The sequence below is a fragment of the Dunckerocampus dactyliophorus genome, chromosome 4, assembly GCF_027744805.1.
Source record: "Dunckerocampus dactyliophorus isolate RoL2022-P2 chromosome 4, RoL_Ddac_1.1, whole genome shotgun sequence".
Taxonomy (NCBI): Eukaryota; Metazoa; Chordata; class Actinopteri; order Syngnathiformes; family Syngnathidae; genus Dunckerocampus; species Dunckerocampus dactyliophorus.
Window position 1 is genome coordinate 36,227,788 of NC_072822.1, and position 17,441 is coordinate 36,245,228.

General features: G+C 43.7%; 1 protein-coding gene across 1 annotated transcript; it reads right to left on the reverse strand.

Annotated features, from left to right (window-relative positions):
• Nucleotides 1–5,432: 5,432 nt before the first annotated feature.
• LOC129179900 (C-type lectin domain family 2 member D-like) lies at nucleotides 5,433–12,568 on the reverse strand. Its single transcript, XM_054773729.1, has 7 exons — nucleotides 12,432–12,568; nucleotides 8,495–8,672; nucleotides 7,940–7,958; nucleotides 7,771–7,853; nucleotides 6,124–6,237; nucleotides 5,751–5,880; nucleotides 5,433–5,669 (listed from the first exon to the last, which is right to left on the reverse strand). The coding sequence occupies exons 1-7, from the start codon at nucleotides 12,566–12,568 to the stop codon at nucleotides 5,611–5,613; spliced, it is 720 nt and encodes a 239-aa protein (XP_054629704.1). The 3' UTR covers nucleotides 5,433–5,610.
• Between the last annotated feature and the right edge of the window lie 4,873 nt (nucleotides 12,569–17,441).

The following is a 17,441-nucleotide window of genomic DNA, read 5'->3' on the forward strand; positions in this document are numbered from 1 at the left end:
AGACTTGTCTTTCAATATATATATGTATAATGTTTATTTTTATTATACATGTTTTTTTTTTTAAGATTATAATGACCAAAGGAGACAAAGACATGTAGCTAAGAGAAAAACAGTGAGTTTTCTCATGCCAGTGGTCCATCTGGTTTCAAAAAATGTTGACAATAATATCTTTGAGTGTCAATTTGTGGGACAATAAACATTTCAAAATGCAACTGCATTGTTTTGTGACTCAGTTAAATAAAAAGGTTTGCATAGCCCGTCATATTTTTTCATTGTAATTTTATTAATGTCAAAATCTCGTCCTCGTGGACGCAATCGTGTGCATCATCTCGCCTCAAGACACCCCTATTATTTATACATCAAATATGTTCATAGAGCACAGAAAACCCGTTTGTGACCTTCTAAATGTGTTTATTAGAGCCCTCTACACACAAGCTAACACCCCTATAGTAACCTTCACACTCCTATTACCCAATATCAGTATAACATAAGAGTTAATTAGCCATTTAAGACATAAATAAGACTCATGCTCGTGTGTTACTATATATAAATATGTTGCCTGGGGACAGGAAGTGACGTCAAAGGTTCAGTGTTGAGTTTTAGCGTGTCTTGGGTTACGAACGCAACAGTAGCCTGTGTTTTTATGATGGATTCGTGTGCCTGTTGTTTCCGGCAATCAAGCCTGATGCTTGTGTGTCTCACCCAACATTAGAGTAACATTACTGACACCTAGTGACCATTTTAGAATACGACATATAAAGTTGATAAAACTGTATTCGAATATTAATACTTTATTTATTTAACTTCTTAGACTGCAAGGTAATTATAGGAAAGGACAGACAGCTACTTCCAGAGGTCTTTAGAAAGGCCACACACACTGACCAATACCTGCTTTTTGAATCAAACCATCCACTACAACATAAACTAGGGGTTATTAGGACCCTCCAACATAGAGCGGAACAAATACCAACTAGTGCTGAGGGAAGGAAAAAGGAGACACAACATGTCCAGAGAGCGCTCTCAACCTGTGGGTACCCACGGTGGGCTTTTAACAAATGTCAAAAGAAGAGAGTAGGGAAAGAAACCCAAAAGCCCACAGAAGCAAAAAGGAGAGGAGTGGTAGTCCCTTATGTAGCGGGGGTCTCCGAAAAACTCCAGAGGATCTTATGGCAACACAAAATTCCTACCTATTTCAAACCAGTAAATACCTTGAGACAAAAATGAGTGCATCCTAAAGACAAGGCTCCAAACCAGAAACAAAGCAATGTGGTCTATTCCATCCACTGTAAAGATGAGGAATGCAAAGAGCACTACATTGGGGAAACTAAGCAAAGCTCCAAAAAAGGCTTTATCAACATCGCAGGGACAATTCTAGTGGTCCTCAATCAGCAGTACATCTACACCTTAAAGCAACCAATCACTCTTTTCAGGACAGCGAGGTAAAGATTTTGGCCAAAGAAAACAGATGGTTTGAAAGAGGAGTTAAGGAAGCTATTTTTGTCAAACAACAGAACCCATCATTGAATCGGAATGGTGGTTTGAGGTTTAATTTGGACCCTGTGTTCAGCAGGTTACTGAGACCAAAACCCACAGCTCTTAGTCTTGCAAATGAGGTGAAGGCAGGGCCGAGCCAGAACAATAGATGCTAACAAGCCAGTATCAGAGTCGTTCATACCCAATTCAGGGAGCGACACTTCCCTTTTATCGGAGGTGTTAATAACAGGATAGGATTATACCACTACTCCGCCCAGGCTTAGTGTAAGGAACCAATAGGAGGAGGGTGTTGGCACACCAATTCCGCCCACTCTTACTGTATTTAAGGCCTAAGCTACCAGCACTTGTTAGTTCGCTGACGAAGCTCTTCGGATGAGGAGCGAAACGTCCGACACCTTCTTCACAGAAGTACAGATGACGTCTCAAGAAGCCTTTTCCTCGATGGACAACTCCTGTATGACTGAGAGCCTACACAGACTTTATTTAACGTGGATTCTACGTTTAACTATCAAGTAAACTATCTTCTTTAGCTTTAATTCGTGTCCTTGTTAGTGTAAACATGCTCGGTCTTCTTTTGTGAATGTAATGTTATATTTTTACAGCATATGCCACTTGCCTCATTTCCATACACCAACTATCTTACTTTCACTTCTCCACTCTAGTTTTTCCAAGTGTTCTTTTTTCACGTTTACGGTCAAATATAAAGTTGTGAAACACGTGAGGGTGAGAATGAAACAAACCTGCTCTGCGTAGAACAACACGAGGCTCCTTGAAAACAGCGTCCAGCAGTTGACGTTGTCGCTCGTTCTCCTCTTTTGTTCGAGAAAGTTCCTCCTCGTACTCTCTATTGTTCTTACCAACACCACAAATATTTCTTCGACAGCCGCAGCGAGTCGCCGATTCACCACAGCTTTGAGCATTTGTACTTTACACATGTTCGCACACTTCACACTTGCGACGTGTTGCTAACTTCCGCGTTGTCTTAGCTAGCCGCTAACAAGCTCAGCTACGATGAGAAGCTTCGAGGTGACGCTGAGATTATTTTCTCCTGGCATGAGAAGGTAACGTGTACAGACTCTCTCTTGTGGAAATATGGAGGAAATGTCGTAAACGCTGGTTCGTCTTATTTTCCTTGACCATTTTTTCCATTTCCGGCAGAAAAGACAGTACATCCAAGCATTACTGCCTCCGTCAGGTGAGGTGTAATTACACGATTACGTTACACCTCCATCTGGGAGTATTGTTTTTTTGCACACATATAATTAAAATTTAGAATATTTAAAGCACTATTGTATTAAATAATTCAACTGCGTGATTGATGTACTTTACCATCGCCAGGACTCCACATTCATTCATTGTTGGCCCTGCCCCCCTCCTCCCTGTCCCACAGCAGTTAAAGGGTCCCTCCTGACATGATTCATCAACTTTGCTTAAATGTCATATATTGTTTGTAATTATGTTCTACATTGTTCAGTTTTTGAAAGCAAACAGTAAATTCACAAAAATGACATTTACGGTTCATGGCGCCAGCCATGACGAGCTAGCTCTCGCAGTTCAGCCTCATTTCCGGATCATTTCCGGATGATCACTCAGGTAAACAAACATGGCGGTGTACGAGGCAGAGGATGTTTACAGTGATTACAGTGAAGATTTGAGCGATGTGTCAATAGCTTTCGAGGAGAAGTCGTGGAAGTCAAGAACACCACCTCTGAATTGGCAAACCGGGGTGGTGGTCCCCCTTTTCAAGAAGGGTGACTGGAGGGTGTGTTCCAACTATAGGGGGTTCACACTCCTCAGCCTCCCTGGGAAAATCTATTCCAGGTTGCTGGAGAGAAGCGTATGACCGTTGAGCTGACCTCAGGCCTGTAGCCCTGATGTCGCATGTGATGAAGACCATGGAGCAGGTGGTACTCTATCACATGACTATGACTCGACCCTGTGCAGTTTGCGTACCGGGGGAAAGTAGGTGTTGAGGACGCCATCATCTTCTTGCTCCACTGATCTCTTGCTCACCTGGACAGAGGCAGTGGTGCTGTGAGGATTACATTTTTGGACTTCTCTAACACCATCCAGCCTGAGCTCCTCAGGGACAAACTGAGGATGGATCAGACTGACTGGCAGACCCCAGTACGTGCGACTGGGGAACTGCAGGTCTGACACTGTGACCAGCAGCACGGGAGAACCGCAGGGAACCGTGCTCTCTCCTGTTCTGTCTACTCTGTACACGTCCGACTTTCAGTCCAACTCTGAGCTCTGCCACGTACAGAAGTACACGGCTGACACAGCCATGGTGGGATGTACAGGTCTCCCCTAGGATTTTTTAAGCTGTCTGTGGGCTGCATGGGACTGCTGCAGCTGTGTTGTGCTGCTGTGTCTGCAATTTTTTTTTTTATGATGACATAAATGGTTGTTTTTCTATATGTGCCCTGCAATTGGCTGGCGACCTATCCACGGTGTACCCCGCCTCTCGCCTAAAGTCAGCTGGGTAGGCTCCAGCATACCCCTGCAACCCAAGTGAGGATGAGCGGCATAGAAGATGAATGGAACTTGATCAACATTTTTCAACAACCAGCAGAACATGAACCGTGAACCGTGAACCGTGAACATTTCATGGAAAAGTTGCTGAGAGCACTTAAAAGGGATAGTTCGAAATCGGGATGACTTCCCTTCATATTTTTAACGTTCACCTCATAAAAGCACTATTTTCAGCAAACTTGCATTCATTCTAATTGCGATATTTAAATAACCGCTGGCTTCACACGCAGGGGCGGACTTACAATTAGACCAAGACAGGCAATCGCCCAGGGCTGTTTGAAGCAACCCCCGTGGAGCAGAGAAGAGCAGGCGGCGAGAGGAAAACAGTTTTTATCTAGAAGACACACGACAGAAGAGTCAGATGGTCAGTGTCAGCCGCGGACAATGCAGTAGTTCTAGCGATGAAGCTGGGGGACACCTTTCATCAAAAAGATGCAAGTATTACCGTGGTAAACTATTAAATGATGCTTAATTACAGTAAAAGCGATGCAATGACTCACTTGTTTTTTGTCATACATGGGGTGTGGGAGGCTATTTAAACATGGCTATGTAGCTAGCAGCTTCCAAGGATGTAGAGGTCCCCAATAACTGGGTCCAGTAAGCATTGGGAGACCACTCGTGTCAACGTAAACCATACTTTATTGATTGCAAAGGAAATTCCAACATCCAGTAGCTCAAAACGCTATATCATTATTCAAAACACAGATCATAGGGGTGTCACCAAATGTCTGTCAGGAACAGGGCAGCCAGAAGCCAATCAAATTGTACTAAGCGCATTGCTACTGTGAACGATAACACGCGAGTGGCAGTGGGCCAGGCAGGATTGGAAGCTCACAAATGCTTTACACACACTCGAAACCTTGCAATCCAACCTGCACTGGCGTTTCTAGCGTCACTCGACTATGACTCAGTTAAATTAGCCTGGTTTGTCCAGTCTTGTAGGTTTTCACTATAGTTTCCTAACGTCTGTATAGGCTCTCAGTCGTACAGGAGTTGTCCATCGAGGAAAAGGCTTCTTGAGACGTCATCTGTACTTCTGTAAAAAAGGTGTCGGACGTTTCGCTCCTCATCCAAGAGCTTCGTCAGCTAACTAATAAGTGCTGGTAGCCTAGGCCTTAAATACAGTAAGAGTGGGCGGAATTGGTGTGCCAACACCCTCCTATTGGTTCCTTACACTAAGCCTGGGCGGAGTAGTGGTATAATCCTCTCCTGCCATTAGCACCTCCGATGAAAGGGAAGTGTCGCTCCCTAAGTTGGCACACCAATTCCGCCCACTCGTACTGTATTTAAGGCCTAAGCTACCAGCACTTGTTATTTCTCTGACGAAGCTCTTTGGATGAGGAGCGAAACGTCCGACTTCTTCACAGAAGTACAGATGACGTCTCAAGAAGCCTTTCCCTCAGTGCTAGCTTTAGTTTGTAATTGGGTGTTTTGTCTCCAGTCTTGCAGATTGTTAGGGATAACGTGCACGCTGATTATGATTATGATTCATTAAAGCGACTGAATTGAACGCAGAGCGATGATCTTTCAGCACTGACGTCTTTGAAGGAGCACCCAGATCACACAGTGGAGATCATCCCATCAGTACTGACAAATAAATGGTTGTTTCAGATCACATGACTCATCACCTAGTCCACGATCTGTGAAGAAATCGAGTACAAAAGTTACAAGATAAAGTGTTAAAATGTTTATCATTCATAAATGCATTTTTGCAATCTTACCGTAGTCCTGTATCACCATACAGTCTTCGTTGTCGGGCTCATTCCATGCCCATCCAGCATCCTTTTCAGACTTCTCTTCATACTTCTTCACTTCAAACTTGGAACCATCCGTCCATTTCCACTCATCGTTCTGAAACATGAAAGGATTAGTTCAAGCTATGAAATTGGCATCCTATTGAGCAGTGCTCTGGCCTTTTTTGTGAGAGCTACTTTTACAACATGAAAATGGCAGAGAACTACTCATCTTCTTAGGTGAGTTCAACCCAAACTAACTTCTTTCCTACATTAACATACACGTAGGTATTTACATACGTACACATTTTGGATAAAAAAAACATGTCTGTATTTAACCTGTGATTATTAAATCACCCACCTCTTTGTAGCCCCCAACCCAAATAAAATATTCATGAGCCAATCGCTTGAGGAAGTCGTACATGGTTTGGTTGTCAACTGAGGCCAAGTGTGCACCTTTGGCTACGCAGTACGCCTGAAAAAGCAATAGAAGACGGCTTAAGAATCAGTTCAATTTATTTCTACAGCTCCAAATCACAAGAATCTCAAGGCACTTGACATGTCAAGGTCACATCCATAAATGACAACATAGAAACAACTGAAACCCCACATGAGCAAGCACTTGGCGACAGAGGAAAGGAAGACCTCTCTCTGGGGAAGAAACATAGAACAGACCTCAGGCTCTGTGGAGTGGTCGTCTGTCTCGACCGTTTGGGTTGAGATAGAAAAATGTAGAGGGATTGTTGCTAGGCCAGTCTTTCTCTCAGTCCAAAGAACTGATACATATCAGTGCTTAGCAAAAAGGTGGGTTTTGAGTTTACATTGGAATATAAGAGGGTGTCCCCCCGTAAATTGTGGGATTGCAGTGTTCTACTGGGGTGATAGTGTTCTGTAAGGTATACTGGTGTCTGGCCATGTAGTGGTTTATAAGAAGGAGAAATTTAAACTCAATTTTAAAGGTAAACCGTGCGGTGAGGCTAATACATGTAAGATATCTCTTCTTCTGTTTCTGGTTAAGATTTGTGCAGCAGTATTTTGTACTAACTGAAGGGTCTTTAACGATTTCTTAGATCAACCTATTAACAGAGTTCCAATACCCGGAGGTCACAAAAGCATGAACAAGTTTTCTAGCATCTGGTAGCAGCAGGAATTTTCTGATATTTTAAATGTTTGCCAAATGAAAAAATGCTGTTCTTGACACTTGTTGTATTTGGGAACTAAAGGAAAGGTCCTGATCGAAGATGACACCAAGGTTTCTGACTGTTCTGTGGGGGGTGAGTGTAAGACCAACTAGGGAAGTAATATCTGCACTCTTGTCTCTGAGGTGCTGGGAACCAAGGACTATGGTTTCAGGGCATTGAGAGGTTCCGGTTTGGTGGCCACAGGATTGGGTCTCTGCTTTTTGCAGATGATGTGGTCCTGTTGGCCTCGTCAAGATGGGACACTTCATCTCTCACTGGATTGGTTCGCAGCTGAGTGTGAAGCGGCTGGGATGACAATCAGCACCTCCAAGTCTGAATCATTGGTTCTCGCACAGAAAAGGGTGGCATGCCGTTCCTGTCCCCAGTGGTGGAGTTTAACTAACTTGGGGCTTTGTTCACAAGTGATGGACGAGTAGAACGCGAGATCGAGTGATGCAGACTCTGCATTAGTCCATTGTGGTGAAGAGGGAGGTGAGCCCAAAGGCAAAGCTCTCAGTTCACCGGTTGAACTACGTTCCTACCCTCAGCTAGGGTCATGAGCTTAGGGTAGTGACTAAAGGACAAGATCACGGGTACAAGCGGCCAAAATGAGTTTCCTCCGTAGGGTGGCTGGGCTGTCCCTTAGATATAAGCATAGAAGCGCTAATCTGGGAGAAACTCGAGTAGACCCGCTGCTCCTGCGCACTGAGAAAATGACGCAAAATAAAAGCGCAAAATATTTTTGCCTGCTTTAAAGAGTTGACATTTTTTGTCCTTTGGACAAATGCGCGAGGATATTGCAAAGGACATTTGAAGGGCTGGCATACCTCAGCATCAGTCCAGTTCTTTCTGTCGCTAACAAGGAGGAAACATCTATCCCCCCGTTTACGCCATGTCTCAAGGCAAGTGCCTGTGAGAATAAAATATTCATTAAGAAAAAGCGCAAAACAAAGGGAGCATTATGTGAATCGTAAACAAATGGCTTGACATGCTAACCTGTTTTTAGCAGATGAGCCTGTGAACGTAAAACAAAATTATTCAACTTTAGCAATTCTTTTTCTTTATGCTCATCTATTTTTAGCCTGGTCCCAAATACTGTGAAGGGGTAGAATTTAATTAAGCTCTGCTTCTTTCTACTCCTCTTCAGACATGCTCAATTGGGCCATTTTGTTTTTTTAATTTTCCAACCATCTCAACTTTGTTCTTGATACTTTATTCCCATAATATTTTGATTTGATTCTCATAACTTTTGAGCAACCTAATTTTCCAAAAATGAAGTAGAATTGAACTTCATGCAACTAAAATGATGTTATTTTTCCTTATGACCACATTATTCTCATTAAATGACTTTGGTCAGATTTTCTTTTTTCTCTTCATGTGCCACGGGCTGCAAACGGCCCCCAGGCTGCACTGTGGACACCTTCATGTCAGCACGTTGCTTGATCTCACATACAGATCATGTGCTGTAGGTTTTTTGTGAGCGGCTTGTTATTTTAGCTGTTTGGAATCCTACAAGATCTTTTACCTCCATGTTTCTTGTCCCGCACCCACCTGGTTCGTCTGCAGTTGAGACTGTTCCGATGGCATGAATATGAAGATGAAGAGTCCAATGAACACGGTCAAGAGGATGGCGGCCGCCAGGAAGATAAAGGGCTTTGGAGGCTTCTTGCACGGTACGTCTTCCATGCTCTGCAGGTTGCAAGTTCCTGTTTGATGGAGTTTGCCTGTACTTGGGAAGATGGAAGAGGACACTTGATCAACTCAGCTCCACTAGCTTTTATTTTCTATTTATTTACAGCAGCCTGTCCGTTCAGCTTGTTCAACGTTACTTAATATTTTGTTAAAATTCATTTGTTCTACAAACGAGCACACAAATAGTCAATATTCTATTTACAATTTAAACAGATTGCCACTGACTATGCATTTCCCCTTTTACTATTACTGTTCCTCACATGCTGTAGCCCAAGGGTCTCACACATGGCCTGTGGCACCGTATTTTGTGGGCCCCCTACTTGACACCCTGCCATCATGATCTGCTTTTTCCTTCCATGGAACAATGGAGCTTCGGGTTGTGCAGGGCTGTCCAACGGCATCCCTCATGACTGAAGGCCGTCTGTGTGGTGATGACTGGCTTAGGATATCATCTCATCTATTCGCAGGCGATGTGGTGCTGATGGCCTCATCAGGCTGTGACCTTCAGCGTTTACTGGGGTGGTTTGCAGCTGAGTGTGAAGCTTCTGGGATGATGGTTGTGATGGTTAATTCATCATTTAATTGCTGTATCAATTAACTTTTTTCTTCTTTTGTTAAAATAACATTTTAACATATTTTATATGATTTTGTCCCCCGTTTTCTGTCATTGTGTATTATCTTAACTATACTGTAAATCACCCCCCTATATACAAGGGATTCAAATAAATTGCTTTCATTATTAAATGAATTTATTCCTTGTAATAATTGATTTCAATAATAATTCAATTAAAGGTCTTGTATTTGTTATGCTATGATCAGGAATACACTACTTTTTGAAATTTAACACACACATTAGGTGAATTTACGCCAAGTATTGGTATCGCCGATATCAGCCTGAATTTTACCCAGTATCTGAACAGAAACTAAATCTGTGGTCATCACACATCACAGGTTGAATCTACACAAAGTATTGGTATCGCCGATACCAGCCTGAATTTTACTCAGTATCGGATTGGATTCAAAATCAGTGGTATCGCACATCATCAGGATGCCCCCGCCACCCTAATGAGGATGAAGCGGTACAGAAAATGGATGGATGGACAGCGAACGAGGTGACGCTGCAAACAAGCTAGTGAGGCTAACGGAAGCTAACGGCAAGAGACTGCAACAGTGTGTACAGAGGAGGAATCACACAAGATGGAGCAGCTTCGACCTCCGCCGATACTTTGTTTGGACTCTACCAACTTGGCGAAGACGTGGAAATGTTGTAAAGAGGAGTTTATTCTGTACATGGACCTGACTATGCCGGACGCAGAGGAGTCTACAAAAGTCAAGCTTTTCTATTACCTCATCGGCGAGAGTGGGAGGGAGTTTAAACACGCTCGAGAGCGGCAGTGCATCCGCGAGGAGGAGCGTGAGTGCAATGATGTGGCTGTTTGATGGACACTGCTACCCTAAACTGAATGAGACAGTGGAAAGGTACAATTTTTTGTACGGAATCAGGGACTGGAAGAAAATATTGACAAGTATGTCACTGAATTGAAAGTTTTGGCCAGCACCTGCAATTTTGGAGACATAAAAGACTCTTTAATAAGAGATCGGATAGTGTGTGGCACGAACAGCTCAGCAATGAGAAAGAAGCTGCTCAGGGAGGAGAATTTAACCCTGGAAAAGTGCCTACAAATATACAGGGCCACAGAGCTGTCAAAAGAAGACAGCAGAATGTTGCAAGGCCAGAACTGCGAAGAAATACATGCAGTGCAGAAAACGACAACACAAGACAGAAGAGATCAGTTGCAACTTCTGTGGTAGAACACATGCAAGAAATGAAAAAACTGTGTCCAGCTTTTGGAAAGACTTGTAAGAAGTGTGGCAAAGAAAATCATTTTGCTGCTAAATGCAGATCACAGGCACAGCAACACAGAAGTCAGAGAGCCGTGCATGCTGTCACAGAGGATGTGGAATTATGTGATGACATTGCCACAGTAACAGAGTCGAGCAAGAAGCAGGAAGTAGTGAATAAGCTGCAGGAAAACAAAAGGCAAAGCCAACAACATTTTGCAGGCATGTTGCTGAACAGTAAGCTGATCAACTTCCAAACTGACTGTGGAGCCACCTGCAATGTTATGCCGATACAACTGCTGAATCCTGACACACTAGAACCTACAGAGAAGGCCGACACGCGTGTGACGTCACAAAGCTTCGCTTCCGCGGCCAGGTGATTTTCCACTGAATGAAGCGAGACATCGGTACAACGTATCGGGATACTTGTTGCCGCGAGCGCTCGACACTTGTCGGGCGTCTGCTTCGAGCGTGACGTCACGAGCTGTTCCACCGGATCCAGCGAGACATCGGGACAACTGATTGTGATACTTCTGCCGCGAGCGCTCGACACTTGTCTCGAGCGTCTGCTTCGAGCGTAACATCACCATGTTTGGTGTGAGGAACACGGTACAGGGAGTCAGTCGGGCTATGTACATGTGCGCATGGTGACTGCTGTTAAGTTTGGAATAAAGTTCAAGTGAGCAAGTGTACTGCTCTAACCGTCCACTCTTTATGGTTCAGGAAGTAAACAGTTGTTATTTAAAAACAAACTTTGCCAGAATGCACAGATGAGCCACAGGCAGAGAACCCATCGTGTTTCCGGTAGGGATCGTGAAGTGACACGCAGCAACCCAACAAAGCGAGTTAAAAAAATCTAATAAGCGCGGCGAATATTGGGATAAGACCAGCAGCAAACTGACAAGCGGACGATGAATCTTCATCACACATCAAAGTTGCGACTCAGACATTTTAGCATGTGACAGCATGAAGCCCAACGTCCACAGGCGCGCGCGCGCACACACACACAAAAAAGACGAAGCAACAGCCAATTAAAAAGTGGCCTTCTGTCGAACAATACCATCTATGACACAAGACATGGACGAGCAGCTTCATGACTAAACATGAATTACATCCATTTGAACAATGCGCTTATTTGTCATGGGACCATTTCCATCCGACAGTACAGTATATGTTAATAAGAGATTTTAGGATTTACCACTTGTGACCACAGTCCAGTCTGAGCGAATGAGCAGCACTAGGAATGGAGCCACCAAGCACGGCTTATTGGCAAACATGTCATATTCAGAAACGTGGCGTCAAAGTCATTTCAAGGCATGAAAGACACGTTTCAGTCGCATATTCATTGCCACGAGTCATGGAGAGATTAAAGATACTGTTTTGTCACACGCTTTAATACAAGCGTGTGCGCAGGCATCACGTATGTTATTCATAAAATGATCACTATTAACATTAATGATAAATTGTAATAAATACATCGAATAAAATATGATAGGCAATTATTAAATATATTATGAAACATAATAAATGATTGTGCAAATTTGATAAAAGTTAATGTGCGCAGTACACACATTTATTTGGATTATTGCTTGACTGCTGTCTGACAGAGGTGAAGCATAAGCAGCGTCACACTAATAAAACAGCAGTATCGGGGGGTGCAAAAATCTTAGTGAACGGACCTTTTGCGAGGGTGTAGGAGGGCGGTGTCCCCCCTCCCAGAGCAGGGAAAATTTTGCATTTGGAGCCCGAAAAAACAGTTTTGTGATGCATATTTTGGACAGACATAACAACAATGTTATTTCCTCCAAATGACAAGCTTAAGGGCAAAATGCCAACATCCAGCTTGCCCTATTTAGATAAGTTCATCAGTTGACTGGGCGACTGAGCATGCCATGGCTTCAGTGGTGGATGCTATTTCCACAATATGAATCACTACAATGTGTTTCAGCCTTACCTATGCTCATTCAGCATCATCTTTCTTGGATGTGTCGTGGAAAATATGTCCACCACTTCCTCCAGGTTGATGACCTTTTTGTAGTGAATGTGGAGTGCCAGCGAGGTCAGCCGCTGTTGCATCATACCGGCCCTCATGTACGCTTCAAGGTACTGGCACTTGGCTCACATTCACACCATGTTACTGGGATTGGTACAGGCCAACTGAAGGAGGACCCTGATGTTGGGGAAGTGACGGTCCACAACTTGATGTGCTGTGGCTTGAATGCATCACATCCAGTCAGGTGGATTATGGACTTCTTTTAACGGCAGTGTGTCCTGTAACAACACTTTTACAGAGGAAGGACAGGTGAGCGTCCACTTTGGTCACGGGATAATCATGTCTCATTCCTAACAGTTCTCAGCACTTTCTACAGCAATTGGGATTCCATTTTACAAAACAAAAAGTGTTCCAATTGGTTGTGATGGTATAGTATATTGGTTGGCTAACCCTTTCTAATTCCCCTTCACATTATTATCTTCACATTTTATCATTTGTCTCACAGGTGCGCTGATATTCATACAATGAAATATTTTGTAATCCAATTTACAATACAGGACAAAGATAACACATTCAAACTTCTTTTGCATGATGTCCCTGAACACATCTCACGTGGCCAACATGGCTGCTGCACAGCGTGCTATACTAAATGAGGCCCAGCAATTAGCATTAGCAAAGTAGCAACAAGTAGAAACACCATACTGAAAACAACATCGTCACAATGACATAGAATATTACCTGTAACAACAGTTTTACAGAGGAATGACAGGTGATCATCTACATGGCACATAAATGATTCCAAGTTAGTTCAACAAAGAAACTGCATTAAAGTCTATAAAACTTCACTCAAAAGTGCAGACTGGCTCTTTCCAATGAGTGAACACTATCAAATGCACATGACAAAATATAAACACACAGTAAACATTACATCACCAAATATCCCCGACAGTACAAAAACGTCACTCAGCATCTCTCATTCTAACAGTTAACAACTTCCTGCAGCAATGTGCACATGCCACTATTCACCAGCAACAGGCGCTGTTGCAACACTTCATTTATCACAGCACATCTACACTCCGTTACAACTGCACACCTTGATAGCAGCTTTTTTTTCTTTTTTTTTAACCAAGCGAACCTTTGGTCGCCCGCGGGGGGGTTCGTTCAAACCCCCCGAACCCCCTCTGGTTACGGGCCTGATAACTATCATTTGAAATGAAACTAAACTTGTCACAGTCACAAATGTAACCCCCGCTGAATGCACTGTAGCTCTGGGTGGTGCAGGTCTCCTGAGCTCTGCGTTGTGTTTAATGGTGGTAATGAACAGGAGACTTGGAGCTTCTTGCAGACATGGACACCGTTTATTCCTGGTGTGAGACAATGTGCACTGATCACTACCGTGAGGCTTGTTACAGACTCGGGTCACAGGGCTGATGAACTAAAACAAACATGAACAATGTATAATATGGATTACATAAACAATAATAAACACGTACCTGGTGTGAGACAATGTGCACTGATCACTACTGTGAGGCTTGTTACAGACTACAATGATAATGAGTTACATTAGCATCACAGCTAACCATACAATGGCATTTTGTAGAGGAGCGCTCCTCTACTCACCTCGGGTCACGGGGCTGATGAACTAAAGCTGCAATTACACTCTGCCCTATATACTGTATATATAGCCCACGAGTGAGAGAGGGCGCTATTGAGCCATTACTCCAACCACTGTTAGAACAAGTGGAACCACAATAACCAAAGTAAACCTGGTACACAAACTTTATTGTCAATGACACTATGTGCAAAACCTCTTCAGTACAAAGTAACACAATCAAGACAAATAGTACAAATAAAAGGAGATTTTAAAAAACTGTAAAAGCTTCCCCTGAACTTGTACTGTGAATGAGCTGCCATGTATGAATGAATAAATCAATATTGCATTATGGTGATATTAACACAGGTGTGTTACATATGACCAAGAACAGCTGTAGATGTATCAACTCGTCAACTTGTTTACTTTGTAGAAGAGTAAAAGTGTCTTGGAATGGTCTGCCTGCCTTCATTCAACAGGACAAACAAGGCTTTGATGTGTTTTGGAGTTTGGAGAACAAATGAGATTGCAAATGACATCCACCCATTAGTGTTGAGAATTCTGTTGATAAGCTTTGTGCATCAATCCTGGCTTGGACAGTGGAAGAGGTCATGTCATTTCTCACAGATGAAGGCCAGACAGGTTTTATTCAAGCTCGTCAAACACATGACAGCATACAATAAGTCCAAGTGTCCATGGGGAGGATTATATTTGAAAGTTAAATTCTAGTGCGGTCCTTCTCAGCATCAGGAGTGTCCAAACTTTCACCGCCAAAGGCCACACACTGACAAATGAAAGGATGTGGTGGTGGTGGTCCCCCTTTTCAAGAAGGGTGACCAGAGGGTGTGTTCCAACTATAGGGGGATCACACTCCTCAGCCTCCATGGGAAAGTCTATTCCAGGGTGCTGGAGAAAAGGGGACGGCCGTTAGTCAAACTTTAGCTACAAGGAGGTGCAATGTGGTTTTCGTCCTGGTCGCGGAATGCTGGACCAGCTCTACACCCTTGCAAGGTTACTGGACGGTACATGGGAGTTTGCCCAACCGGTCTAGACGTGCTTTGTGGACTTGGAAAAGGCATTCGACCGTGTCCCTCACATTGTCCTGTGGGGGGTGCTCCGGGCGTACGGGATGGGTGGCACGCTGCTATCGGCCATTTGGTCCTTGTATGACCAGAGCAGGAGCCTGGTTGGCATTGCCATCAGTAAGTCCAGCCTGTTTCCAGGTGAAGGTTGGTCTCCACCGAGGACACAATTTCTCGGTGCAGCCAAGGAGTCGAGGGGGTCCAGCTTGGGCACTTTACGATCTCGCCTCTGCTCTTGGGACTATATATATATATATATATATATATATATATATATATATATATATTGTGGGAGGTAGGAACATATCTGACCACTTGTGAGACGTTCTAATATTTTTGCCAAGCAGGGTCATTTTGAAATTTGCCGACAGATGTTTAGTTCTTTAGAGGGAGCCACTTCTATGAAGAGGAGTTACATAAGCTGTTTTCCACAGTTTAGGAATGCACCTGCTTAAAAGAGTCAGATGATAAATATGCAGGACATCAGCAGGAACAGGTGTGGCAGTTCAAATGATCAGCGCCGATTATCGGATCAAAACTATGCAAGGCATTGAACACCTTGGCTGTAATAAAGGGACTCCTAAAGGTATTCCGTGTTTGTTGATGTAAATATAGAACTGTTGGTTGGTACATCCTGGCCTGTGTTCCTGAAGATATGACTTGTGGGGACAAAGTGTTTCTTGAAAATGTCACAATATCGATCCCCAAGAAAACCGTGGCTTAGTACTTGGTGGAGGAAGCCTTGTTGGCAAGCACAGATGTCAGGTGTTTCTGCTAGCTGGTGAAGGATTCCCTGATCCTTGTGGGTGTCGAAGTCGGAGGAGAAATACTACATGAGACTTTCTGAGCAAGCCATAGATATATTTATTCCTGACAAACAAACCTAATACAGCGGAGCTCCGGGCCTAGCGTCTTTCCCTATAGGCCTACACAGAGGTTGGTCTTAATACAGGGTCAGACAGGAAGAGCACAGCTAACTATCCCTGCCCGGCCTTTATACATTTGTAGATGCAAATGGATGTTGATCCTCAGCCAATGGGAGAAGACAGCGCCCGTCACTGCAGATGTTGGAGAGCCAATCAGATGTCTCTGGAGGTGTGGTGTTGTAGTTCCTGAGGACCAATCAGCAAAGTGGGGTGGCACCCGCCGATGTGAGAAGTGGGCCTTTGTTCGTTGTGAAGGTCAACCAGCTGCTGTAAGCAGGATGTTGCTGTGGTTTGAGTACTCCCTCCTTGAGCTGCTTATCAGTTGTGAGGTATGTGTAGATGAGGTAATGAGCGCAGGCCATGAGAACACTATGTGTTTTGTGTGACTACCTGTATAAAATGGATGTGAGTGGCTTAGCAGATTAATATGCATATAATAAGAACACAAATGAGATATAAAACCCTTCATTCCCCCTCATGGCCTCGAAAGAGGCCAAAGAAACACACAGTAGGAGATAGTACTTTATTTGTCAGGATCAGGAAGCACGGCTCGCGTCTCCCCCTCAGGAAGTGGTGGAAGCCGGATCAGTTGGTACTGACCTCAACCATCACCAAAAAGACCTATTGTGGAACGCTGGAAAAGGCACTTAAAACAAGGTATACAACAACCCACAAACAAGGCAAAGAAAATGAAGAAAACCATAACCGCAATAATAATTCCAGAAGCCAATTTTTGCCATTTACCAAAGAAGCTCGTCAACCGGTCCCAAGGGCTGGTGTCCACTCCCACATGCGATTTCATTCGCACGTTAAGTGCTTTGAGACCATTGATGGCATGGGTCAGTCGGCCACCGGGTGCAGTATTATTAGGAATAAGTGCACAACATTCAGTGCCAATCATTGCACAAACTCCATGTTTTTCAGCCAATAACATGTCTAGGGCAATATGATTCTGGAAGGCCATGAGAGATGTGGCTCGTAATTGGTCGCTCACCGCTCTGAAGGCTTCCTTGGTCTGATTGTATAAACGCTGCAAGTTGTAATGAATGTAATTAATGCGATCAACATTTTTATTAACTGTAACCCACGGCAAGATAGATTCGAATCCAGCAGTGACTTGATTAGTCAATTTCTATTCGTCAGGAACACCACGAGGCACTCCAATGGCGTCAATGTATGTCGGATTAGGAGCCTCCAACCAAGGAGAAGATGTATCACGTTTGGAACGGTGGGACGAGGTGGTCATGAGGTGCGATCCCACAGAGGTTGCACTATGAATCAAATGATTAATGTCCAAAGGCAAAATAGCCATAAGCAGTATAAATGAAACCAGGGCACAAAGGCCAGTCATGTTGTTAGTGGGCAACCTATC